General features: G+C 52.8%; 1 protein-coding gene across 3 annotated transcripts; it reads left to right on the forward strand.

Annotated features, from left to right (window-relative positions):
* The first annotated feature begins 272 nt into the window (after positions 1-272).
* RAB36 (RAB36, member RAS oncogene family) lies at positions 273-16,630 on the forward strand. 3 transcript variants are annotated; one of them, XM_029922802.1, is made up of 11 exons: positions 273-524; positions 1,285-1,367; positions 4,370-4,461; positions 6,165-6,230; positions 6,669-6,770; positions 9,177-9,241; positions 10,822-10,873; positions 11,748-11,829; positions 12,152-12,242; positions 13,802-13,899; positions 14,414-16,630. In XM_029922802.1, exons 2-11 carry the CDS (start codon positions 1,299-1,301, stop codon positions 14,549-14,551), a joined length of 855 nt encoding a protein of 284 aa, XP_029778662.1. In that variant the 5' UTR covers positions 273-524; positions 1,285-1,298; the 3' UTR covers positions 14,552-16,630. The 3 variants fall into 3 exon arrangements, with proteins under 3 accessions (XP_029778662.1, XP_029778663.1, XP_029778664.1); XM_029922803.1 differs by having other exon boundaries at positions 13,802-13,921; positions 14,414-14,556; XM_029922804.1 differs by lacking the exon at positions 13,802-13,899 and having other exon boundaries at positions 14,414-14,556.
* Positions 16,631-23,514: the final 6,884 nt, after the last annotated feature.

A 23,514-nucleotide genomic window follows, 5' to 3' on the forward strand; every position in this document is an offset into this window, starting at 1 on the left:
AGGATACTTAATTCCAATATATAAGAAAAACTGAGAAATGTAGATAATCAGAAAAAATAATATTTAATAATAAAATAATATTTAAATATTTAAGTGCTTCACATAATCCCTATCCGTTCCTTTGAGCCACCACAACCTATCCCATGAAGGCGCGTGCGCGAGTCTTTCCACGATCAGCCCCACCCCTATAAGGCCTCGGCTCCGCCCCTGGCCCCGCCCTGGCCCCCTCCCACCACCTGCCCGCCTGTTCCGGCCCTTGTTACCAAGGTGATCGCTGGCTCTCGAGCAGAGTCCTGGAGGGTTCTGCTGTTCCCCAGGAGGCTGCGGGTTGCTACGGTGACCGACTGCGCTATCAGCGTGTGGGACTCTTTCCGCTGTGAGCCCCGCCCAGACCCCCGTCCCCGACGCCCTGGATTCGTCAGACGCTGGCGGGTCCCGCGTGGTGCTCGTTTCCATGGTGATCGCTGCCCCGGACCCAGCCTAACCAGGCCACCAGTCTTCTGGAGCCTTTTCAACCTCCTTGGGTGAGTCCACCGTACCCTTGTCCCAGCCTCGTTGGCTCCCGAACGAGCTTGTCCGGGAGGCCGTAGTTGGGAGGGCTTCGCGTCCCCGCCCACCTCCCACCCCCGTAACCTGAAAGCCGTGGCCTGCAGCCCCGGGGCCTCCTCATTTCCTGAGCGCCCACCCTGGGCCAGGCCCGTTGGTCCGGAAGGAGAGCCTGGTCAGATCCGGGTGGACGATAGGCCTGGTTAAGGCTTCGGCCAAGGCCACCCTCGTGGGGAGAGGGGCAGGACAGAAAAAGATACTGGACTGTTGAATAGGCCTTAGGGGCCAGGCGCTGGGCATGGTGAGGGGGTACAGGGAAATGCCTGTTGAAACCTAAGCCGCCCACCCAGAGCCTTAATCCCTTAGAGACTAGGAGCAAGGGACCAACCCCTCTCCACCCCAATTCCACTTCCTGCAGCTGGGCTCTGATGCACAGCTCAGCGTTTGTCCAATGCCCCCCAGTGATAAGCTCAGAGAGGGGCCGCTCCTCGTTGGATACCTGGCAGGAGGAGACCGAGGTTTTCCTGACTGCCATGCAGGACCAGGAAAGCCTGGTCCCCTCCACCCCCATCCCAACCATACTGCCTGCAGATGGAAAGAGATGACCTCTGGCCAGTGTCCCTGACAGAAGGAGGACAGGATCAGTGTTTAAAACTACTGAGAAGTTAAACATAAACTTGAGGCTGAGTCCTCAGGGTTTTGCGCAGCTCCCTAACTCTCCCCTGGTTGGGCCCACAGGACATTCTGGAAGGATGAAGTCCTCCCTGACGCCTTTGGGGCCACCTGTGAGCCGAGATCGCATCATCACCAGCTTCCCTAAGGTAGAGAGTCATTAGGCCAGCCCTTTCTGTGTGCTCCACGTCCAAATCCACATTTCCCCACCTGCATTCATCACTGGAAACAAAGCACAGGCAGGAATCTAGGAGGTCAGTCTCTCACTAACAGACCCTGGGAACTTACCAGACTTCTAGAGAAGCAGGGAGATTTGACGTTGACTTGCCCAAAGTGGATCAAGTTAAGGGTGACATCAGGAGACAGTGGGGCATGGAGATTAAAGGCGCAGACTTTGCTGTCAAGCAATCCTGGGTGTGAATCCTGACTCTGTCATTAAACTCTGCGACTGTGGGCAAGTCGCTCAACCTCTCAACTGCTGATACATAAGGATAATTTCTCTCACATTGGGTGCCTGGCTGTTGGTAAACAGGAGCTCCATTACCTAAGTTGTGGTCACTGCCATTCTCATTATTATTATTACTGTTATCAGAATAGTATTCTAGTTTCCTAAAACCAAATCCAGGGCGTCCCTCTTTACCATTCTGCTTTTGGTTCCTGCTGAAAAATCACACAACTCTCTGCTATCTGTATTAAAATCCATTATCAGTTGCATCAGGGGATGCAAATCAGTACAACCCCTGTAGGGGGCAGTGAGACAGTATTTCCCACTGTTGTACTGCCCCTGCCTTCTGATCCAGCCCTTCAAGGCCAGGCATTGAAGCAGTTTGTAAAGCAGAAGGTCAGACACAATTTAAATGTCCTCCAGAGGGGGCTGCTTCAACAGCAAAAGGCTACTTCCTAACCGACAGGAGGAAGAACGAAGCTTCCCTTCAGGAGCTGATGTGCAGTAACAGCTAAAGTCAATTAAGTAAAATGCAAAGAAAGGAGCAGTGTGTAGTGCATTTTCATGAGTAGGGAAAAAGGAGAGGGGAGAAAACAAATGTATGTGTTTGTACATGCCAAAAATATCTCTGGAAGGACACATAAGATCCTGCTGTCAGTGGCTGCCTCCATGTGACTTGAGACGGGCACGGAGGGAAGAATCCTCTCTGTAGAGTGACCTCACTGTCTTGAGTTCTGTGCCAGGCTATAGGCCTCTGGGTAATTTGGGTCTGCAGCCATATCGCCTCTCACCTTTTCTTCCTCTGCACACCCGCAGAGAAAGCTGTGGTGCCTCAAACCTGTGGACAGATCCCCCAGAATTTTCCATCTCAGCAGAGGCCCAGGCAATTGCTTCCCTAGAGAGCTTGACGGCGGTAACCAGGGATGATGGATACAGATGTTTAATGAGCCAAAAGGAAGGGAAGTATGATGGGCACAAAACCGTTCAGGGACAGAGGACCCTGTTTACAGAGAAGACCAACAAGGTTCAGAGAGGTAGAGAGAGCTGCCTGGCATCACACAGCTGGGCGAAGCAGGGCCAGGACCTGACCTGGGTCTGGCTCCAGGGCTCCAACCTCCCCCTACCCTGTAGAGACAGCCTGGGTCATCCATCGTGTTTCCATAGAGGGGGAGATTCTCCCTGCTCCCGTCTGTGGCAGTTCATCTTGTGTCCCACGACCATACCACGTCAGACCTGAGATATTCATGGCCAGGTGGGGCAGGCCCCTCCCGTTACTCTGTGCCTCAGTTTCCCTATATCCAGAATCAGCCCACACTTCCTGCCTTGTCTTCCTTATTACATTTCTTCAGTGCATCCAAAATGGTGGGATTCCTCTAATGACCACTGTGGCCAGGCTGGCCCCTATTTTGAAGCCGACATGGAAGTCGGCAGGAAAAGGCAGCCAGCCTATAATAACTGACACTGTTCTACAAGAATGTGGGCTGCAGTGCTAAGCTGTTCACCTGCATTACCCATTTGATCCTTCAATGACCGTATGAAGAGCTGCTGTTATGAGTATCCCCATTTTACAGATGAGGAAACGGGCCTACTGAGTTGTTGTGGCTTGCCCTTTTGTAAAGCTCCTTCCCTGCTGTCCCTGCTTCCTCTGTCCCACCTGGAGCTGTGGGGGCAGGTGGGCCAGGGAAGAGCCCATCTCAGTGCCTGGGAACTCAGAAGAAATACTAGGGCTAAGCGAGGAGGTGGAGCCCTTACTATAGGAGAGCTGTGGGTCCAAGCAGTGCTGTGAAGGACAGAGCAGGTGGCTCAGGGGACTACTACCATATCATAGCAGAGAACATCACCAGCCTCCAACGACACCCTTCTCCCCATGTCCTTACCATGCTCTGTCCTTAGCCTCCGCCAATCTGAGAGCAAAACATAATGGTCTCCTTCAGCTTGTCCAATATCATCTTTCCCAATTATAAACAAATGTGTCCTCAACATGTGTCATGAAATCTTAATAGCTGTGAACATTTGCTGAGTACTTAGTGTATGCCAGGCTGGTGCTGCACTGATGGCTTTACAACATTATTTCATTTTATGCCTTCAGGTTTCTGAGGTCTCAGCAGATGGGGAATTTAAAGTTCAGAGACATCAGACAGCTGCCTGGGATCACACAGTAGCTAAAGGTAGACACAGGTCCTCCTCTTCCTGTTTAAGAGAGGTCATGCTCTTAAACCACAGCCCAGTTCTGTTTTCCAAGAAATGTGGAAGACCAAAAGAGCCCTTCAGGACATTTTCCATGCACATATATGCATATTTTTAAAGAAAAATGGCATCCGAGATCTATAGAAATTATGGAAGGATCTTGGAGCCAAAAGGGCCCTTATAACCTGCCCTTCATCTCACAAGAGGCTCAGAGAGGACAGAGACCTGCCACACGCCCACAGCAAAGGCACGGGCTTCCCCAGGCTAGACCCAGCTCTCTGAGTCACCAGCTGGGTCCTTTGGTCTGGCCTGGCCTCTGCTGTTGCTCCTCAGGACTCACAAGACCCTGGAGTCTCAGGGCCACATCTATCCAAAGACAGATGTGACAGAGGGATCGGAGAAAGCTAGTGAAGCTGGAGCTTCAAGGCTTGGGAGGGAGAGAATTGGTATGCAAGTCACTACCTTGCTGTTCTGCTTGGTGATGGAGCCCTGCCCATCTGTCTGTCTGTCTTTCTCCAGTGGTACACCCCCCATGCCTGCCTGCAGCTCAAGGAGCACTTCCACGGGCAGGTCAGCAGCACCTGCCAGAGCAGGAACACGGGGACTGTCGGGTGAGTGACCCCAGAGCCCGGGGCATGGGGTGTGTGGGGAGGTGGCGGAAAGGAATGAAGGAATAAACATGAACGAACAAATGAAACACAGAGATGACACCTATGCAGCCCAGTACAGGCCTGGAGCCAATGGGATTTTGATCTGGCTTTGCTTGACCCACCCCTGCCGGAGAGAATGGCTTTCCCTTTTCTCAGTAGCCACACATGACTTTAAGTCTCCGTGTATGTCTGCTTGCTCTGTCTGGAATGTCTTTCCTACTCTTCAGCTCACAGTCTAATATCAGGGGAGTCCCCCACCATCCCTGCTCCCCAGCCTGGGCTGGGCAGGGTACTCCTGTGTGCTTCTGGGTCCCAAGGACTTACCTCACAGAATTCCAAGTTTGCCTTTCTGGATTCCTCACTAGCCTAGCCTGTGAGGGCAAGGGCTGTGCCTTCCTGTTCCTTCCTTGGCAGCACCTGGCAACACCTCATTCCTGTACTAGCTCTGCCGGCACAGGGAGCTAGCCATTACTTTTCTTAACACACAGGGACCAGGGCCTGCTTCTGCCTCTCCTGAGGAGCTCACACTCTGCGCAAGGAGTTTGCTGAGCTCACAGGTGTCATGAGGTGGTGGTGGATGTCCAGCACTGAGGTTCCCAAGATGGCACAAAGTGAGACTAGGCCCAGGTCAGAATGGGCAAAGCAGCCGTGGCCACCAGTTAGCGCATACTGGTTCCATACAAGGTGCATCATGCAGATAACCTCTCTGACCCTTCACAACAGCACTGGGAGGTGCAGAAACTGAGGCGCAGTGGGTACCCCCATAATACCTCGGCAGTACCTTTACTCCTTCATCTGGGAAGTGGAGTCAGGGCTGCCCTCCTCCAGAACTAGAAGCCAGCTGGGAGCAGAGAAGACACAGCCTCTGCACTCTCAGACATGACTAAGGGAGCTTCCCCAGGTCACCAGGTGACACATTGCCTTCTTGCTGTCTATAGGCAGGGGAGGTGCCTGGTCAGATGTTTTCCCATTGAGCTCCTGTGGCATGAGCTGCAGAAACTTAAAGTATCACCAGCAGTCCCAGGCATGCTGCCGCAGTGAGTGCAGGACACACACAGGGTGAGGCGGTGGCTGTTCTCGGTGAGCAGGGTCCTGACCCAAGTCCTGTCCACTCCTCACCTCTTGGGCCCTGCCTGGACCTTGCAGACACCTCCAAGGCAGTTAGTGGCAGTGGTGTCCTGGTCAGAGAGTATCTGCTTGCAAAGAGCAAGAGCCCATGCAGCCCCAGGAGTGGGTAGGAGGATGCAGGGGCTCCCTGCCCCCATGCCTATATCCCCTGTACATGGGTGCTATGCCTGCATCAGTGGGCTCCAGGTTCCTTACTGCACCCCCAGCTTGTATATCGCCCCACCTGGGACTCCTCCCTCCACCCCGCCAGCCCAAGACTGAGCCTCCCAGTTCTTATCCTCATGACAGAGCTTGGGCCCTGTGGCACAAGAGTATGGCCCCAGAGACAGCAGAGTCCTCAAATGCAAACCCTCCTGCCCTCCCCTTTGAGTACCAGGGAGGGGTCTAGACATCCCAGAATGTCTCAGCAGGTGGCCCCTCCCCTGTCAAGGATTGAGGGGTGGTTCGTGAGTGGGGAGCTCAGGGAAGGAAGGGCCCATATGTGTGAAGTTGCTCGGCGGCCATGTGTGAGAGCACCACACCCATGTCCCTCACAGGCTCAGACTCTCCAAGGTGGTTGTCGTTGGCGATCTCTACGTGGGCAAGACCAGCCTCATCCACAGGTACGCCCACAAGCCACACGTCCCAACACCAGTTGGCACAGCTTTGTCTGGGAGGCCCAGATAACTTTGTCGTAGTCAAAACTGTGTGGCTTCCAGGAACCACATCTCTGGGTGGGGTCCAGGGAATCAGGGAGTGGCAGGTCGGGTGGAGGGTGCAGCATCCCAGGAGCCTGGCATTCATGACAGCATCCCAGGGGACCATGGGCTCACACCTCACTGGCCCTGACCTGCAGTGTTTGCCTTCCAGCCTGCTCTTCTATGCCCACAAAGTTCTTGTCGGCAGGTCCACCCATCTACTGTGGATGGATGGTCTGTCTCTTTGGACCATCATCTCTTTATATTCCCTACAGGGTGGACTTTTCATTGACTGCAGACTTTGGCTTTCGTGAGCGAAACTTCCACACATAGCCTCTCTGATGACTTCCTCAATTCCCACAGGTTTTGCAAGAATGTTTTTGACCGAGACTACAAGGCCACCATAGGGGTGGACTTTGAAATTGAGCGCTTTGAGATTGCTGGGATTCCCTACAGCCTCCAAATGTAAGTCACCATCAAGTCACACCATTTCCTGTGTGGCTCATGGGTGAGCTTTGCGGAGGAAACCCATAGGGAAGGTCTCGGTGAGCTCCTTGTGAACCGTGCCCTGTGGTGCCCAGTGAGGACCTGTCTGGACGAACAGAAACGGTTGTGTGAAACTGGGCTTTTCCACTTCCCTGAGGCCCTGTATCCTCGCTCAGTCTCCATGGGTGTCTCACATTGGTCATCAGACCTGGGAAAGGCCTCACAGCCTCATGAGCCTACCCACCCTCATTCTCTTCTGATGCCCACTCCTCAGGTTCTGGCTCCAGGTCCATGTCCCTACCCTTCCTGGCCCCTAGTGATCCCAGTCACCTCAGACCTCTAAGCATCTGTTCTTATCTGGAAAACGGAGCTAAAAGAGGTCCCATGTCCTGGGCTCTAGTGGAGGCCACCTAGTCCACATGCTTTTCTCAGGCCTGATGTGCCCCCCTCCACCTCACCCCTCTGCCCTCGCTCTGCTCCCTCTGTCTATCTTCATCTGTCTGTCTGCTTCCCTGCCAGACCCCATGTCTCTGCCTCTCAGTGACCCACTGGCTTCAGCCCCCTCATCCAGTTTCCCTCAGAGCAGCCCAGAGTCTTTCCCCCAGACTCACACTTTCCCACCAGAGCTCTGGACCTTGCCTTCCTTCTCCTCTGGCACCTGGAGGATGCTGCCAGCCTATCTGTGTCACCAGTCCTACTCTCTTGTGTGGCTTCCTTCTGCCTTCCAGGCTCTCCTGCGTGGCCCATCCTATGCTCTCTACCCAGCTGCCCCTATACTCCCTTTTGCCTGCTCCCTCCATCCTGGTCCTTCGCTCCTTTCTCTCTCCCTGGGGCTCACATCTGTTCCTCTGGTTTCATTTCACCATCCTGTATGCCATGCTCGGGCTTAGTCTGGAGATCCATGGTCATCAAGATGGAACTCACTTTCTCATGGACCTCAGCTCCTAACTCTGTCGTGCTAGCGTCCACTTCCCTGAGGACAGTTCCCGTGCAGTCCTAGTGATACAGATGGTTCTGCTGAATCTTGCCCAAGGGAGAGTACAGGGCCAGACCAGAGCAGAAGAGACTGAAAATGCAGGGCTGTGGGACCAAGGGGATCTGGAGCCAGGAGAGCTGAGGAACACAGAGCTGATGGGACAGCCTCGGTGGAGCTGTGCAGAGAATGGCCTGTGCTGGGCTCCCCATTGTCGCCGCTGGCCACATCTAACTAGAACAGACACTGTCCTGGAGTGTCTTCTTATTGTCCTACATTGAGGCCACTGCCAGCTATCCAACTTCCCCACGTCCAGGCTACCCTTCCAGCTTCCCATCCAGAATCACCTTCAGAAATGAAAGACAATATGAATGAATTAATGAAAGAATAGAGCGAAAATGTTCTGCATCATGCTGAATCACTTGAAAACATTTCAGACTGTTGAGGTCTTAGTCACGGCTTGTCTACTTTTCCATTTGCTGAAAAGAGTTAAATTCTGATCTATTATTTAAAAAAAAATTGTTTTTAATGTTTATTTTTGAGAGTCAGAGAGACAGAGCATGAGTGGGGTAGGGGCAGAGAGTGAGACACACACAGAATTCAAAGCAGGTTCCAGGCTCAGAGCCTGATGTAAGGCTTAAACCCATGAACTTTGAGATCATTGCCTGAGCTGAAATCAGACGTTCAACCAACTGAGCCACCCAGGGGCCCCTGATCTATTATTTTTTAAAAAGGACAGATTTTCAGACCCAGCCCTGCATATTGACCATCTGCCTGGTTCCAAACCAGAGCAAGTAGATCTCAGCATGGGTGTCCCCCTCTCTTATAGTGCTCATGGCAGACATCATTAATTGATTGTTGCATTCTTTTCCAGAGAGCCAGGGCTCTGCCTCTCCAGAGAGCCAGAGCTCAGAGTCACCTAGGAGATGCAAACCATGTCCCTGTTAGATACTCCCATGCCCCCACTCAGAAACCTGAGCATGCCCTCTGCTGCAGCAGAATGTTGAAGCCTTGGCCCAGCCACACATGACCCAGGGCAGATCCATAGCTGGCAGCCCAGCCTGGAGCCCCATTCCCATTCACAGGACCTCCCTGTGAGCATATCAGGGAACATATTCTCTTTTTTAATGGCATAGTCCAAAGGGACTGAGCTACAACCCCATTTATCAGGCAGTGGAACTAGTAGGGCCATGCCCCTCCCCCATCAGCATAGTGAATCCAACCAGGGAACTCCCCCATGGAGCACCTTAGGAAGAGATCATGAGGAATTGGTGGGCAGGGACTACTGGTGGGTAGCAGGCACGGCCATCGGACCTGCCCACCCACAGCCCCACTAGGCTGCTGGCTCAGACCACTGCAATTATGTAATCTGCCACCTCTCTGTTTCCCTTTCTATCTCTGCCACCACACAGCTGGGACACAGCAGGGCAGGAGAAGTTCAAGTGCATTGCATCTGCCTACTACCGGGGTGCCCAGGGTGAGCATCGGGGTGATGGCAATGGTGGGACCCTCAACCACATACAGCAGGAGGCTCCCACTGGGCTTATAACAAGAAGTCCAGGTCCTCTGCACAGACACCAAATCTATCCTCCAAGAAACACTGAGAAAATCCCTGGCCAGTCCTCTGGGATGAAGAAATTGCCTTCCAGCCAGCCTGGCCTGTGGTTGGCCTCAGCAGTCACATCCTTCAGGGACCCTGTGCTGGTGGCTGCTCCCTGTGAGTCTCAGCCACAGTGTCAGCTCAGAAGGATGCTCAGAGAGGGAGGTGCATGTCTAGAGACTCCTGAAAAGGAAAAGAAGAGCAGACTCGACTCCCAGAGGAGGTGTAAGGAGGCTCGGCTGGAGGGGAGGAGGGGCAAGGCCACAGGAGGACTGCACCTGCAGGTGGGGGGCAATGGGGGTGGCCCGGGCACTGGGCAAGCCTCCCAGGCAGCCTAAGCTCCTTACTCTAACCCCAGCTTCCCAGGAAGAAGGGGTTTCAATGGGAGACATGAGAACTGCTCACAGTCTCCAAAACCAGGCTCAAGCTTCAAGGCACAGTTATGTCTACTCAGTGCTGGTGTAAAGAAATACCATTTGATATTTGAGAAAAGCAAAGCCAGGGAACAAACCATGAGCATTTTGGCCGTGGGTTGGAGTTCCAGCACTGGCACGTCTTCTCAGGGGGATGACACGCCCTGAGGATGAGGCGTGACACCAGGAACCGCACCATGCCCCCCACCATCACAGTCCTCAGTATCCTCCTTCCTTTCCATTCTCTTCTGCCTCATGGGGCTTCCTGCCGCCTTCAGCCAAGCTGCAGAGGAAGGTTCTTACCAGCCCTGCTCACACCCCCAGGGCCAATGGAGAGCAAGACGTTCTGGAATGTCCTCCACATAGGGCTTCCCTCAGGACTCCCAACAGGGTTCTGGGCACCCTGGACAAAATGGGACCAGGGTGGGGCCATTGATGAGAGGCATGTAGGGGACAGGGGCTGCTTTTCCCAATTTTCTGCCCACCCTGCTCCTCAGAAATTGTTTCCCTAAAGCTGGTTGTTGCTGGTTGTCCTCACAGCCATAGCTGCCATTTGGTCAAAAGCCCTGCATCAGGCCCTAGACTAAGAGCTTGTAAAATTGGTATTCTTGCTTAATCCTTACGCCAATCCTGAGAGCCTGGGATATCATCTCATCACTTCACAGATGGGGAAGCTGAGGCTCTCAGCAGTTAAAACCCTCATCTGAGCTTCCTTAGCTGTACATGGCAGAGGACAAGTTTGAACACAGGAGCCCATGAGCTCATCTTGCCTCCCTGGATACCTGCTGGGACTGCACCTCTGGATACGGGTTGGAGAGGGTGGTGGGTAGGTAGGGAGGTCCCGAGGGGCAGCCATGGGGTGTCTCCTTCCCAGGCTCCATAGTGGGGACCAGAGCCAACTAGCTGGGGACCACTCTAGTAGTTCCGCGGGAGCCAGGCTCCTCTCTGGATTTCTCTTGGGGAGCAGAGAGCTGCCTGAGGGGAGCCCCTCCTGGTCACACCATGTTTGCCTCACCTGCTCTTGGCTTCTCCCTGTGTGTACAGTGATCATCACAGCCTTTGACCTCACAGATGTGCAGACTCTGGAGCACACCAGGCAAGTCTGGGACTCTGTGGCCCCTGTAGTCCTCTTGGGTTTGGGAACGCCTGTGAGCTGGGCCCCCAGTGGTGGGTGCACATGGCCAGGCTCACTTGTTAAAACTGACTGCCCACAGGCCACTTACTGTCCAGTTTGCCATATTATCCTTTAAGATTTGCATCCATCTGCTGAAGGAGGGCCAGTTCAGGATACGCAGGCCCCCCAGTCATACCGGGGCCAGCACTCACAAGGTCCTGCCTTTGCTTTTCTTTTCTTTTTTTTAACATTTATTTATTTTTGAGAGAGAGTGCATGTGCATGCACAGGGGAAGTGCAGAAAGAGAGGGAGACATAGTTTCCTTAGCACTGACAGCAGAAAGCCTGATGTGGGGCTCGAACTCATGAGCCATGAGAGCATGACCTGAGCTAAAGTCAGACATTTAAATGATTGAGCCCCCCAGGTGCCCTGAGCCTGCATTTGCTTTAATGCTCTGCTGTCACCATCTTGAAAGCTTTAATAATTGCTGGAGGAGGGGGGCCTCACATTTTCACTTTGCCCTGGGTGAGGCTGGGGTGATCATTCAAGTTGATGAAAGGGCAGGACTCACCCAAGCTGCCACAGGGTCAGGGCACTGCCAGGGCAGGGTTTTCACCTCCTCTGACAAGTGCTTTTGCATCCCCACACCTCTCCAGTCCAGCTGGGCCCAGCTGGTGGCAGGACCAGTGCCCAACTCAGCCAGCTGGGGTCTAGGTGCCCTCCCTGCAACTTGAGGCTCATTGCTCCCAGCTCTAGGGCAGACCCAGATCTGCACCCCCCACTCCCTGGTCTTCTTCAGACCTCTCTAGGTAGATGGATGCCATCCCTTAGCCTGTCTCCCCTGTGTGCATTCCAGGCAGTGGCTGGAGGATGCGCTCAGGGAGAATGAGCCAGGCTCCTGCTTCGTGTTCCTCGTAGGAACCAAGAAGGACCTTCTGGTGAGCACACCAGAGCTAGAGGCTTGGGACGACACTCAGGAAAATGCATCCACCTTCAGCCCATTGGGGAATGGAGGGTGGCGCTCACAGGCCAAGATAGGGATTTGAAGACCAGGAGCTAAAAGTTAGGGGCACCTGAGTTCCCTGTGCCTGTCTTGTCTGAGAAGGATCATTGGGGTCTCACTCCTGGGGATGCGTACCCCTACCCATGCACTGAGACTGCCGATTCCAGGGTGAGATGGGGAGGGAGGAGGCCCAGTGGGAAGCACCATCCCCCCAGGGAGGGCCTGGAAAGCTGGGTCAGGAGGCCTGCTTCTCCCAGTCAGGGGCTGCATGTGAGCAGGCAGAAATGGAGGCTGTGCGCCTGGCCAACGAGATGCAGGCCGAGTACTGGTCGGTGTCCGCTAAGACAGGTGAGTTGCCACAGTGTGTGCAGTTTCCTTCTGTGTCTCTACGGCATGCTTGAGTCACAGCCACCTGTGCTGGTGACCGAGCAGGGCCTTCAATTGCCTGAGAGGAGTCTCCCCAGCTCTAGAGGCAGACCGGGAGCCCTCCCCCATGGACAACAGGAATAGCGACACCTGGCCCTATGCTTGTGTTTTGTAATGCAACCCCCTCCCTCCTTGAGGCAGTTCCATTTTCTCCCTGTGGGTGACGTCCAGGGTCACAGGGAGGAAGTGGCAGGCCTGGGATTGGAATATAACCCTCACCTGTAGTCACTGTACCATCCTGTCCTCCCAACCTGAGGTACCTCGGTAAGAAGTACCTCCTGGCACATAGAAGGGCCCAGAAACTGGTGGCTCCCACCCCTTCCCTGGTGTCATCGTGAAAGGCACTGAAACATTGATCATGGCCCCCTGACCCTCCTCCACACCCTGCCAATCTGTCCTCCAGCCACGCTGTTTGGGCCTTCAGCCACACTGAGCCCGCGGCCCCTGAGCCACCTTCACCCGTGAGTCACTGCTTACTGCGGCCCTGGCAACATGCCTAACATCTCTCAGCCTCAGTGTCCTCACCTGGGAAATGGGTGATGATGTCCATTTCATTTTGTTTTTACTGCCAAGACATGTTTTACTTTACAAAAGCCATGTGTAATCACTGAGGAAAAGTTAGAAAATGCAGAAAAGCAAAGGACACACTTTAAAAACACAGGTTGTTGCTGGGGATGAAATGAAATAACAGGCAGTGCCTGACTCATAGAAGGCCCCTCTGGGGACTCAGGCATTATGCCTTGTAGTCCTTGCCCTGGGTGAGGGGCCATGGTAAACATCTGGCCAGGGCCTTGGGGAGGCAATGGTGGGAATGCCGAGGGAAGGCACCACCAGGGGAAGCGCAACCTCCAGCCTAACACAGATAAGAATGTGGCAATGGCCATGCCCAGTTCCCTCTGCCCCTTCATGACAACATCCACCATGCCCTATGAGAACCCACCCTCTAGAGTAACAGAACATTCCCTGAGAATTCCCCTAGGGGCCAAGCAGGATCACCCTGAGTAGTTGTATAGGTTGTTAGCTGCACAAGGGCTGTGTGCATGTCAAGAGTTGGAACCTAGCTCTGTGCCCAGGTGGGTGGCCTTCTCCACCTGGAGGAGGATGCACAAAGGCTCCATGTGGGAGTTGGCAGCACCTTAATCTTTACAGCTGCCCACTGGACAGGTGCTCAAAAGTGACAAGAGAGCAGACACCTTTTTGATCACACATCCCTGTACCTGGTCCACAGGAGATGTTCAGCGGTGAATAATTGGAAGAGTGGATGCTGGGAAACCAAGTCTCAGATTTGAGGGAGCTTCCAGGGCAGGGGGCCCCAGAGCCCCCTGGGTGGGAGATTGGGCCAGCCAGCCCCATGCCTTCCACTGTGTCGCCTCAGGCAGCCCCACAGGTGGGTCGCTCTGGCTCCCACACCCACTGGTTCACAAATTCGTCTGAGGGTGAGGGCAGAGGCGAGGGGTCAGGGCTGTCTCTTGGGCCCACAGGGGAGAATGTGAAGGCATTCTTCAGCCGTGTAGCCGCTCTGGCATTCGAGCAGTCGGTTCTGCAGGACTTGGAGAGGAGGAGCAGCGCCCGGCTCCAGGTCGGCGACGGAGACCTCATCCGTGCGTACAGACTGCAGGGTGGGAGTTGGGGAGCAGGCTTGCAGCCTAAAATCTACGTCCACCATCCTCCTGTCCCAAGAGGCCGTTCCCTTAACTTGTTCCCCTGTGCTGTCCTCTCTGGGCTATCCTTTTTGCATTACTCTGACCACAGGCCCACAGCCTCCCTGACCCTGCCTGCTAGCTCAGACTCCCTCCCTGGCCCTCCTTGCCCTCCTGCCAGCTTCCTCGTGAGCCTCGCTGGGCAGCCCTGGCTGCATGGATGTGTCCTGACTTTGGCTCTTTTAGTCTGTGTCTTTGCCCATGCTGTTCTACCACCTGGAATACATCCTAGGCCTCTCGGTCTGTGCCAGGTCATCATGGCCTTGATCAAGAGGTCAAGCTTAGCTGGGACCAGCAGAGTCACCAGAGGGTACCAGTGGCAGGGGAGGGAGTCTGCCCAGTGTCTGCAACAGGAGCTTAGTTGATGCCACGTGACCTTTCCTAATCTTACAGGAATGGAGGGGAGTCCAGCAGAGACCCAGGAGAGCAAGACATCCTCCAGCCTGGGTTGCTGTTAGCCGGGACCTGTATCAGAAGCCTCTATTCCCCGCACACACATGGACAGTGCCTTCTGTGACCGTGGAGGGGTGACAGGAAGGCATCGTGTCTGCCCACTCACCATGCTGAGCCCCAGAACTCAGCCACTTCTCTTTAGCAGGTCAGGAGCCAGGGAAGGCCTGCACTAGCTGCCCAGGAGCCCCTCACTGCCCAGCTGGTGGGCGCACTGCGGTGATCATCTGGAAGGCCAGTCCCTCCTACAGATTCTCCTGGCCTTGAGAGGCCTCAGGACTGCAGACATGAGACACTTGTGCCCCACCGTCTCTAACCCTCAGCACACATCAGCTGCCCCGTAGGCACTCTCCTGGCTTTCCTGAGTTGGCCTCAGAATCCTTCTCATCTAAGTGGTCCAGGCAAGCAGGACTTGTCAAAGTCAGCATATGAGGGGAAAATCCACCTGTCATCCCTGCTTGGGACTTTTCTGTTATCGACAGGACTTGGCAGTTCTGGGCCTCGGAGTCCTAGGCCTCACTGTCCATGGTCCCTCTGCCACTTGCCGGATCCCTCAGCAACCTTCTCCCTCTGGAGGAGGATGGACAAGACAGTATCTCAGGTCCTGGTTGGCCAAGGGGTCATCTTTGGCTCCCCGTTGATCCCTGGGATCCTGTCCTGTTGATCAGTGGTGAGAATGCACAGAGCAGGCCATTCATGCCCCTCTGGCCCACCTGGACAATGAGTTTCCCTGGCTGTGCTATGGGAAGAAGGCTGCCCAGCTGCCCCTGTGGTAAATGACAGCTACATCCAGGGTGCATGGCACTGCCCTGCTTTTACCACAATAGTCACCCAGACCCTGCTTGGTTGTCCCACCACCTCTCTCTCCCTCCAGCCTGCACAGGGCCTTGAGAATAAGAAAATGCTGGGTGTGCCTCTCAGGACCTTTGTGGTGGCTTCCGGGTATCTTTGGAGGATGTCAGAGGTCCTCCAGAGTCTAGTGAGCTCCTCACCTACACCACTCTGTCCTGCACATCCAGACCCGGCAGGAACAACGCAGGCACCCCTCCCCAGCTCCCACTCAAAGTGCCCACTCTCTCTATACCCGGATGTTCTCTTCTGTGGGGGCTCTTAACTACCCCCACTCACCCCACACTCTGCGGCCTTGGGTGGGTGCCCGCTCATCCCCGCCCACCCCATGCCACATCCAGGTGGGCACATCTGGGCACTTCCCACCTGCTTCTCAGGAGAGCATGTTGCAAACAGCTGTTCTGGTCAGGGCCCCGAACAGTCCCCCGTACAGTGCCTGGCACACTGCAGGTGCCCAGTGACATTCATCAGCTGACCGCGATTGCCAAACACTGGTCGGGGAAGAACCCTGGCATCTTTTTCTGTTCACTCTCCCTTCACATTTTAGCTTTCTTTGCAGCTATAAAATACTTCTTTATATAGGTCACTCAAAGGAATTATGTACATGCTTATGATAAACCAAAACAAGACACTACAAAGCTTTGTATACAGACTGAAATCCCCCCTCCTGTCCCTGGAAGTAAGGGTGTTAACAGCTGTAGGAATCCTTCAGACTACTCCTAGGCAGCACAAGCATGTTTGTGGGCTTGTTTGTTTAGCCAGAACGACCTTTCACCACATACGGCCTGGCAGCCTGCATTCTTGGTGACCTGCAGGAGCCCTCTCCGCACACTGAACCTACTTGTTCCTTTAGCGCCTGCCAGTTTTCCTTCCTGGGATGGACCAGAGGCCCAAGCGCCCTGCCCCCTGAGAGGGACATTCAGTTTGTGTCCAGGTTTTAGCTTTTACCGAAGGTGCTTCAGTGACCATCCTTGTAGCTGTGGCTTTGCACACTCAGGATTTCCAAAGAGGACTTGCTGGCCCTTCTGTGGCATGGGGCCCCCAGCTTGGACCACTGGACACAATTTTAGGGGGCAGGGAGGTCGCATTAGGACCAGGGCTGTGGCATACAACAGAAAGGGTCCCAGCATGGAGGAGCCTGGCCACAGTGGGCTGGCATTCTCCAACAGCTCCCTCCCCCCACCCCTTCAGGCCCCAGGGTTAGTGGCAATAATGGGGTCCCGTTGCTAGTTGCTGAGCTAGAACCAATCACAGTACGTTGCATGTGCCCACTCTTTATACGTAGCCTTTTATTAAACTTTCCCCATGCTGTCTGCTGTGTGCTCGGTTGTTTCCCACTGGTTGATTCAGAGTCTCCTCTGTCAGAATCACTTGAGAAGCCGACAAAGACTTTCTCTTCAAACACCTCAAAATTTGGCTGTAATTTCTGGGGCAGAAACAGGACCATACGCAAGTGACTCAGGCATGGCTGGTCCCTCAGCCCTGTTTCCCTGCCAAGCAGCTCCCAGTCAGGTGGTCCCAGTGCCCTGTCGCCCAGGGTTGTGAGCCCTAAAAGGGGTTTATTCGCATGTCCTCAGCTGCACCCAGCCCTCCTCAGGGTCCCCAGCAGAGCCAGGAAATGAGCTAACCAATCCCTTCCTCTGCCACTCCCTTCTCCCCGAGCCTCCACAGTTTTGGTCAACCTTTACCAGCCCTGCAACTATGTGACGTGACAAAGCCTCCCCAGTGACTGAGAGTGGGGCACTTGCTTCCAACCTCCCTAATCTTGTGTCCTCGGCACCTGCTGGCCTCCCCCTTCTCCTGGCCCTGCTTTGGGCCCCTCGAGTGGTGGGGGGAGGCTGAACACCCATTCAATTCTCACTTCAGCTGAGGGAGGAGATGTGAGCCACCTCCAAATGAGCCTCACTCTTCAGAGAGACCCAGAGCATCTTAAGTAGGGAGACCTAAGTTTACCTAAGATCTAGGATTTAGGTAACTGGAACCCAGAGATGGACAGAAGGTCACTTACATTTATACATTCACGTGGATGAAAATTAGCATACCTGGGAAAGGACTAGGTTCACAAAAAGTTCAGAGCCTGCAGGGGGGACATGGTGACCAAGGAGGCCCAGAGCAGGGACCGAGAGAAGGCATGCGGGGGAGGGGGGCAGCTTTCAGAAGAAGCAGCATGCAGCTCAGGAAGGACCCTCCTAAGAGAGGAGGGGCTCCTGAAGACTGGGGTGGGGGGGCTTGGGGACACTGTTGCCCAAAAAGCCAGGACTTCGGGTGCTGCCCTGAGATGAGACCCTCTCCCAGCAGCTCCTGGGCTCCTCTGCCATCTGCTGTGGGCTCTCAATGTCACCTCCCATATGTCGGGCCTTCCCCTGAGGGAAGTTGATCGGCAGACGGGAAATGTGGCTGTCACACTGCCTCTTGCCTCTTTCCAGCCAGCCCAGATCCTTCCCAGCCTCCACCCCCACATCCAGACGCCTCCCCAGCATTCAGGACCATCAGCCAGCCACCTGTCTGAGCCTGCACCCCAGCCTGCCGTCTACAGGCCCTTTGCTCTGCTTGCTCAGGGACACGTGGTGGGTGGTCTGGGAAGTCAGGCAGCCCCAGGACTCCCTTGTGCCCCACAGGTGGGTGGCACACCCTGGCCTGAGGGTGCTCTGGGCCTCCGTCCAGTGGAAGCCACAGCCTAGACCATCTCACAGGCCATGTTTTCAAGAACAAGCTCATCTTGTCTCTGAGAAGGCTGGAAAAGACAGCCAGGATACCCCCCTGGGACTTTCTAGCTGTAGGGCCCTCGTCAATAATTGATTCTGCAGAAGGCAGGTGGAGTTACAGCTGAGGGGGGCCTGGGAGGGAAGGCCCCCACACTCACTCATTCGGAAACCTTGGCCAAGGAAGTCCCACAGAGATCACTGCTCCCCACTCTGGGCCTGGGGCTGGTGGCCTGGAGGAGGTGCCCAGCCAGGCACTGTCCAGCACAGCACAAGCAAACAGACTAAAGAACAGATCTATTGATCGCCCTAGTTTTCTGGTCTTGCCTACAGCTCCCAGGGGCTGACAGATGATGGATGACAGATGACAGATGGGGGTCACGTGGCCACATCCTGCTTGAAGGGAGCCCTCCTCTGGCCTCTGGCTCCCCAGAGCAAGTGGGGATGAAAGTATATTCAGGACAGGGAAGGAGCAAGAAAAGGCCCAGATTTTCAAGTTGGTCTTAGGTAGGTGTTGAGGGAGAAAGCCCTGCTGTCTTTAAAACACCACGTCTGACAATCCCACCCGATGGCACAGTGGTCCCAGATACCAGTTTGGGACCTGGGCAGGCTGGGTTCAAGTCTGTGACCCCCACTTATTGCTGTGTGACTAAGGGGTCACTGTGCCTCTCTGAGCCATTTTCTCTGTGGCTGTGAGGTGAGAAGCAATCACATCTATGGAGTCCCTAGCCCCCGGCTGGGCAGCTGGCAAGGGCTGGGTGGCTGGAAGCCCCAAAGACTGTACAACTCTCATGGGCAGAGCCATTGTACCCACACAGTGTCTTTGTGTTAATTAGAAAAAGGTACCCGTGAACTTCCTTAAAGAGTTAACCATAGAATCGCCATGTGATCCAGAAATCCCCTTCCTAGGAATTGAAAACAAGGATTCAAATAAGTACATGTGCACACATGTTCAGAGCAGCATTATTTGTACTAGCCAAATGTCCACCAACAGATGAATAGGTAAACAGAATGTGGTATATCCAAGGGCACATGGATGGCTCATTTGGTTAAGCATCCGATTCTTGGTTTCATCTCAGGTCATGATCTCACGGTTCGTGAGTTTGAGCCCTGCATCAGGCTCTGGGCTGACAATGTGGAGCATGCTTGGGATTCTCTCTCTTTCCCGTTTTCTCTGTCTCTCCTGCATGCACTCTCTCTCTCTCTCAAAATAAAATAAAAATAAACTTAAAAAAAAAGAATGTGGTATATCCATACAATGGAATATTTACAGCCTTAAAAAGGAGTGAACCACTAATACAAGGTACAACATGGTTGAACCTTAAAAAACACCGTGCTGAATGAGGGCCACCTGGGTGACTTAGTTGGTTAGACATCCGACTTCAGCTCAGGTCATGATCTCAAGGCTCTGAGTTCATGGTTCACATAGGGCCTCTGCTGTCAGCGTGGAGCCTGCATTGGATCCTCTGTCTCCCTCTCTCTGCCCTTCCCCCACTCACCACTCTCATGTGTACTCTGTCTCTCTCTCTTGCTCTCAAAAATAAACATTAGGGATGCCTGGGTGGCTTACTCAGTTAAGTATTGAACTTTGGCTCAGGACTTCAGTTCAGATCATGCTCTCATAGTTCATGAGTCCGAGCCCCACATCAAGCTCTGTACTGACAGCTCAGACAGAACCTGAAGCCTATGTCAGATTCTGTGTCTCCCTCTCTCTCTACTGTCCCCTGCTTGCTCTCTCTCTCTCTCTCTCTCTCTCTCAAAAACAAACATTAAAATAAATAAACATTTAAAAAAACCCCACTATGCTAAATGAAAGAAGCCAAACACAAAAGGTCACACATTATATGAAGCCAGTCATATGAAATGTCCAGACAGAAAGGGGATTAGTGGTTGTCAGGGGCTAGAGAGAGGGAGAGACAGGGAGCCACTGCTTAACAGATGTGGAGTTTCCTTGTGGGTGATGAAAATATTTTTGAACTGGATACAAGCTGTATGGCTGCACAACACTGTGAATACACAAAATCTCTCTGAATTGTTTACTTTAAAATGGTGAATTTTGTTATGTGATTTCACCTCAATTTAAAAATAGCACTTCTTGCTCAAAGTGCTTGATATCCATATGTTAGAAAACTACTCTTATACAGTGATTTTGTGAGAAAAGACACCTTTTTACACTTGCTGTCACCACCGATGTTCGTATCTCTCAGGTCTAAGCTGGGAATCCTGCCCCCTTTCATGTGTGCCCTTGTGCAGTGCACATTCTGTCCAACCACAGCTGGCAGACCTGGTGTCTGGAAGTCCCCCAGGACCGGGGTGACCATTCCATTTTACAAAGAACAAATAGAAGTTTGAAGGATGTCAGTCTCTTCCTGGTTTCATACTAGTGGGGCCCTTTGACTTTAGAATGATGCAAAGAATGTAGGCTCCCAAGCTGGATGGTCCCAAGCCTGCCCACAGCTGAAGAGATGTGTGACCTGGAAACATGTCTTCATCTGTGGAGTGGGGGTAAATCTCTGGTCTGGTGGGAGCATTACAGGACATGCTAGAAAAATGCTCCTCCTTACCCCTCAGTGAGCAGGACCAGGGGCTGCTTCTACCCAAGGGCTGGCTTAACTTATTCTCAGTGATGTTTGTTTTTAATATAACAGCCTTATTGAGATACACTTTATCTATCACACAATTCACCCATTTCAAGTATATAATTGAATAGTTTTGGGGGCACCTGGGTGGCTCAGTTGGTTAAGCGTCCAGCTTCGGCTCAGGTCACGATCTCACAGTTCGTGGGTTTGAGTCCTGCGTTGGGCTCTGTGCTGACAGCTAGCTCAGAGCCTGGAGCCTGCTTCGGATTTTGTATCTGACCCTCCTCTGCTCGCTCTGTCTCTCAAAAATAAATTAAAAAAAAAAAGTTAAAAAAACCCCACTCTCTCACTTCCCTATGCCTGGACAACCACCAACCTACTTTCTATTTCTTTTTTTTTTAAGTTTATTTATTTTGAGGGGAGAGAGAGAGCAGCAGCAGCATGAGCAGGGAAGAGGCAGAAAGAGAGGGAGAAAGAGAATCCTAAGCAGGCTCCTCGCTGTCAGCACATGGAGTCTGATGGGCTTGATCCCACAAACTGCAAGATCATGACCTGAGCTGAAATCAAGAGTCGGGCACTTCACCAACTGAGCCACCCAGGCACCTCCCTGCTTTCTATTTCTATAGATTTGTCCATATGGACATTTAGTATAAATGGAATCATACAGTATGTGACCTTTTAGGATAGGTTTCTTTCACTTAGCCAAAGGTTTTCAAGGTTTACTCATGTTGTAGTATCAGTACTGCATTCCTTTTTAAGGCTGAAAAATATTCCACTGTATGGATATACCACATTCTGAGTAACACATTATTCATCTATTGATGGATGTTGGGTTGTTTCCAGAGCCAGTTTTGACACATTGGAAGTTCTGCATTCTTTCCAGAAGAGGGGGCTGTTGGGTCCCAGGCTCTGCTTCCAGCAAAGGGGAAGAGGGAAAAGGCAGCCAGCCAGCCTTGGGGAGAGTTTCGCCAGCATCTCCCTCTGGGCTGAGGGATGGCTAAGGGGGTGTGTGCGTGCGTGCGTGCGTGCGTGCGTGCGTGCGTGTGTGTGTGTGTGTGTGTGTGTGATTTTTTTTTAACACGATGTGTTGTGTGTGTTTGATTTTTAAATAAACTACAGAGCCACATAATCACCATCTATCGGGAATAACGGACATGTCTGTTATCCAATTGTGGGGATGGTTTCACAGATGTCAAAACTCACTTTCATAGATGTCAAAGCGCACACTTCAAATATACACAGCTTATTGCACACCCATTATACCTCAATATAGCTGTAAAAAATAAAAATAAAAAACAAAAAAATAACATTTTTTTTTCATTACAAAAGATAGACATTTTCATTAGGAAAGATTTAGAAAAGTGTAACGATGAAGAAAATAAATGTCACTTGCTACTCGGGGCTTGCAGAGCCCCTGGAGAAGTCCCCTCCCCCCAATGAACCCCTTGGAACGCTCCATGGGCTGGCATCGACTTCCAGCTGGTGCAGCCAGGCTCTGGGGCCCACCTTGGCTCCACTGGCCTCTCAGTGCCAGACCCAGGTCCTTCCACCTGAGAACTTGGCAGTCATCACAGGGACCCTGCCTGCCTCACTCGATCTGGACCTCTCAGGGCTCTTGGATCCCTGTCACTTCTCTAGCCAATGCCTCTCAGTCTCTCTGCCCCTACTTCCCTCCTACTCCTGCCCCTAACCATTCCTCATCTAGTTTCCCTGGGGGACTGCGGAGTCTCCAGCCCTATGGCCATAAACACCAGCTATTCACAACTAGCCCTCCCATTTCTATCTCTGCTCTTGACGGCTCCTTGGTACCCCAGACTCATACTCTCTCCACTTGACCCCCCTCTATAGATGAGCTGTAGGAACCGGAAGCCTCCCATGGGCACCCCAGTTGCCCCATCATATTCCTCCATCCTGCTTCCATATCCAATCCATCTACAAGTCCAGAGCAAACCTGGAACCTGATCCCCTCTCTAGGGCCTTCATTCCCCCCAGCCTGGGTCTGAGTCACCAGCGTTCCTCACCTAGACCAGTGGCACAGCCCCTGGCCACTTACCCTGCTCCCACCTCTTACCTCTGAGCCGTCCACAAAGCAAATTTGAGCAAGTTGCTCTACTGTTAATGACAGATACTGTGGCTTCTTGATTTTAAATTAAATAAAACTAAATCAAACTTGGGGCACCTGGGTGGCTCAGTTGGTTATGCATCCAACTCTTGATATCGGCTTAGGTAATGATATTGAGGTTGTAAGATTGAGCTCTGCGTCAACTTCATGCTGACCATGAAGCCTACTTGGGATTCTCTTCCTCTCTCTATCTCTCCTTCTCCCTTTGCCCCTCCCCCCCTCAAAATAATAAATAAACATTTAAAAAGTTAAATCAACTAAATTTTATTTATTCATTTATGAAAGATTTTATTTTTAAGTTCTCTCTACACCCAATGTGGGGCTTGAACCCACAACCCGGAGATCAAGAGATGCATGATCCATGGACTGAGTCAGTCAGGCACCCTGAAACTAAATTTTAATTTTTTAATGTTATTCATTTTTGAGAGAGAGGGGAGAGAGAGAGAGAGAGAGAGAGAGAGAGAGAGCGAGCGCGCGCACGAGCAGGGGAGGGGCATAGAGAGAGGGAGATGCAGAATCCAAAGCAGGCTCCAGGCTCTGAGCTGTTGGCACAAACAGTGAGATCATGATCTGAGCCAAAGTCAGATGTTTAACCAACTGAGCCACCCAAGTGCCCTAGCCTCCAAAATAAATTTTAAATCAAACTAGATTTTTCCAGTTCTTCAGCTATAGCAGTCACATTTTGAATGCCTGGGAGTCGTGTGGGGAAGCTAGTAGCTGCTGCCTTGTTCATTATAGAGTGTAGAACATGTCCATTGTGGTGGAAAATTCCATCAGCCAGTATAGGCTCAG

The sequence above is a fragment of the Suricata suricatta genome, chromosome 14 (genome assembly GCF_006229205.1).
Source record: "Suricata suricatta isolate VVHF042 chromosome 14, meerkat_22Aug2017_6uvM2_HiC, whole genome shotgun sequence".
Taxonomy (NCBI): Eukaryota; Metazoa; Chordata; class Mammalia; order Carnivora; family Herpestidae; genus Suricata; species Suricata suricatta.

Excerpts from the sequence above, each read along its gene's own strand:
- RAB36 (XM_029922802.1), top strand. The coding sequence starts at position 1,299 with ATGAAGTCCTCCCTGACGCCTTTGGGGCCACCTGTGAGCCGAGATCGC. Across the intron at positions 6,231-6,668 it reads AAGACCAGCCTCATCCACAG|GTTTTGCAAGAATGTTTTTG; the intron begins GTACGCCCACAA and ends CAATTCCCACAG. Across the intron at positions 10,874-11,747 it reads CAGACTCTGGAGCACACCAG|GCAGTGGCTGGAGGATGCGC; the intron begins GCAAGTCTGGGA and ends TGTGCATTCCAG.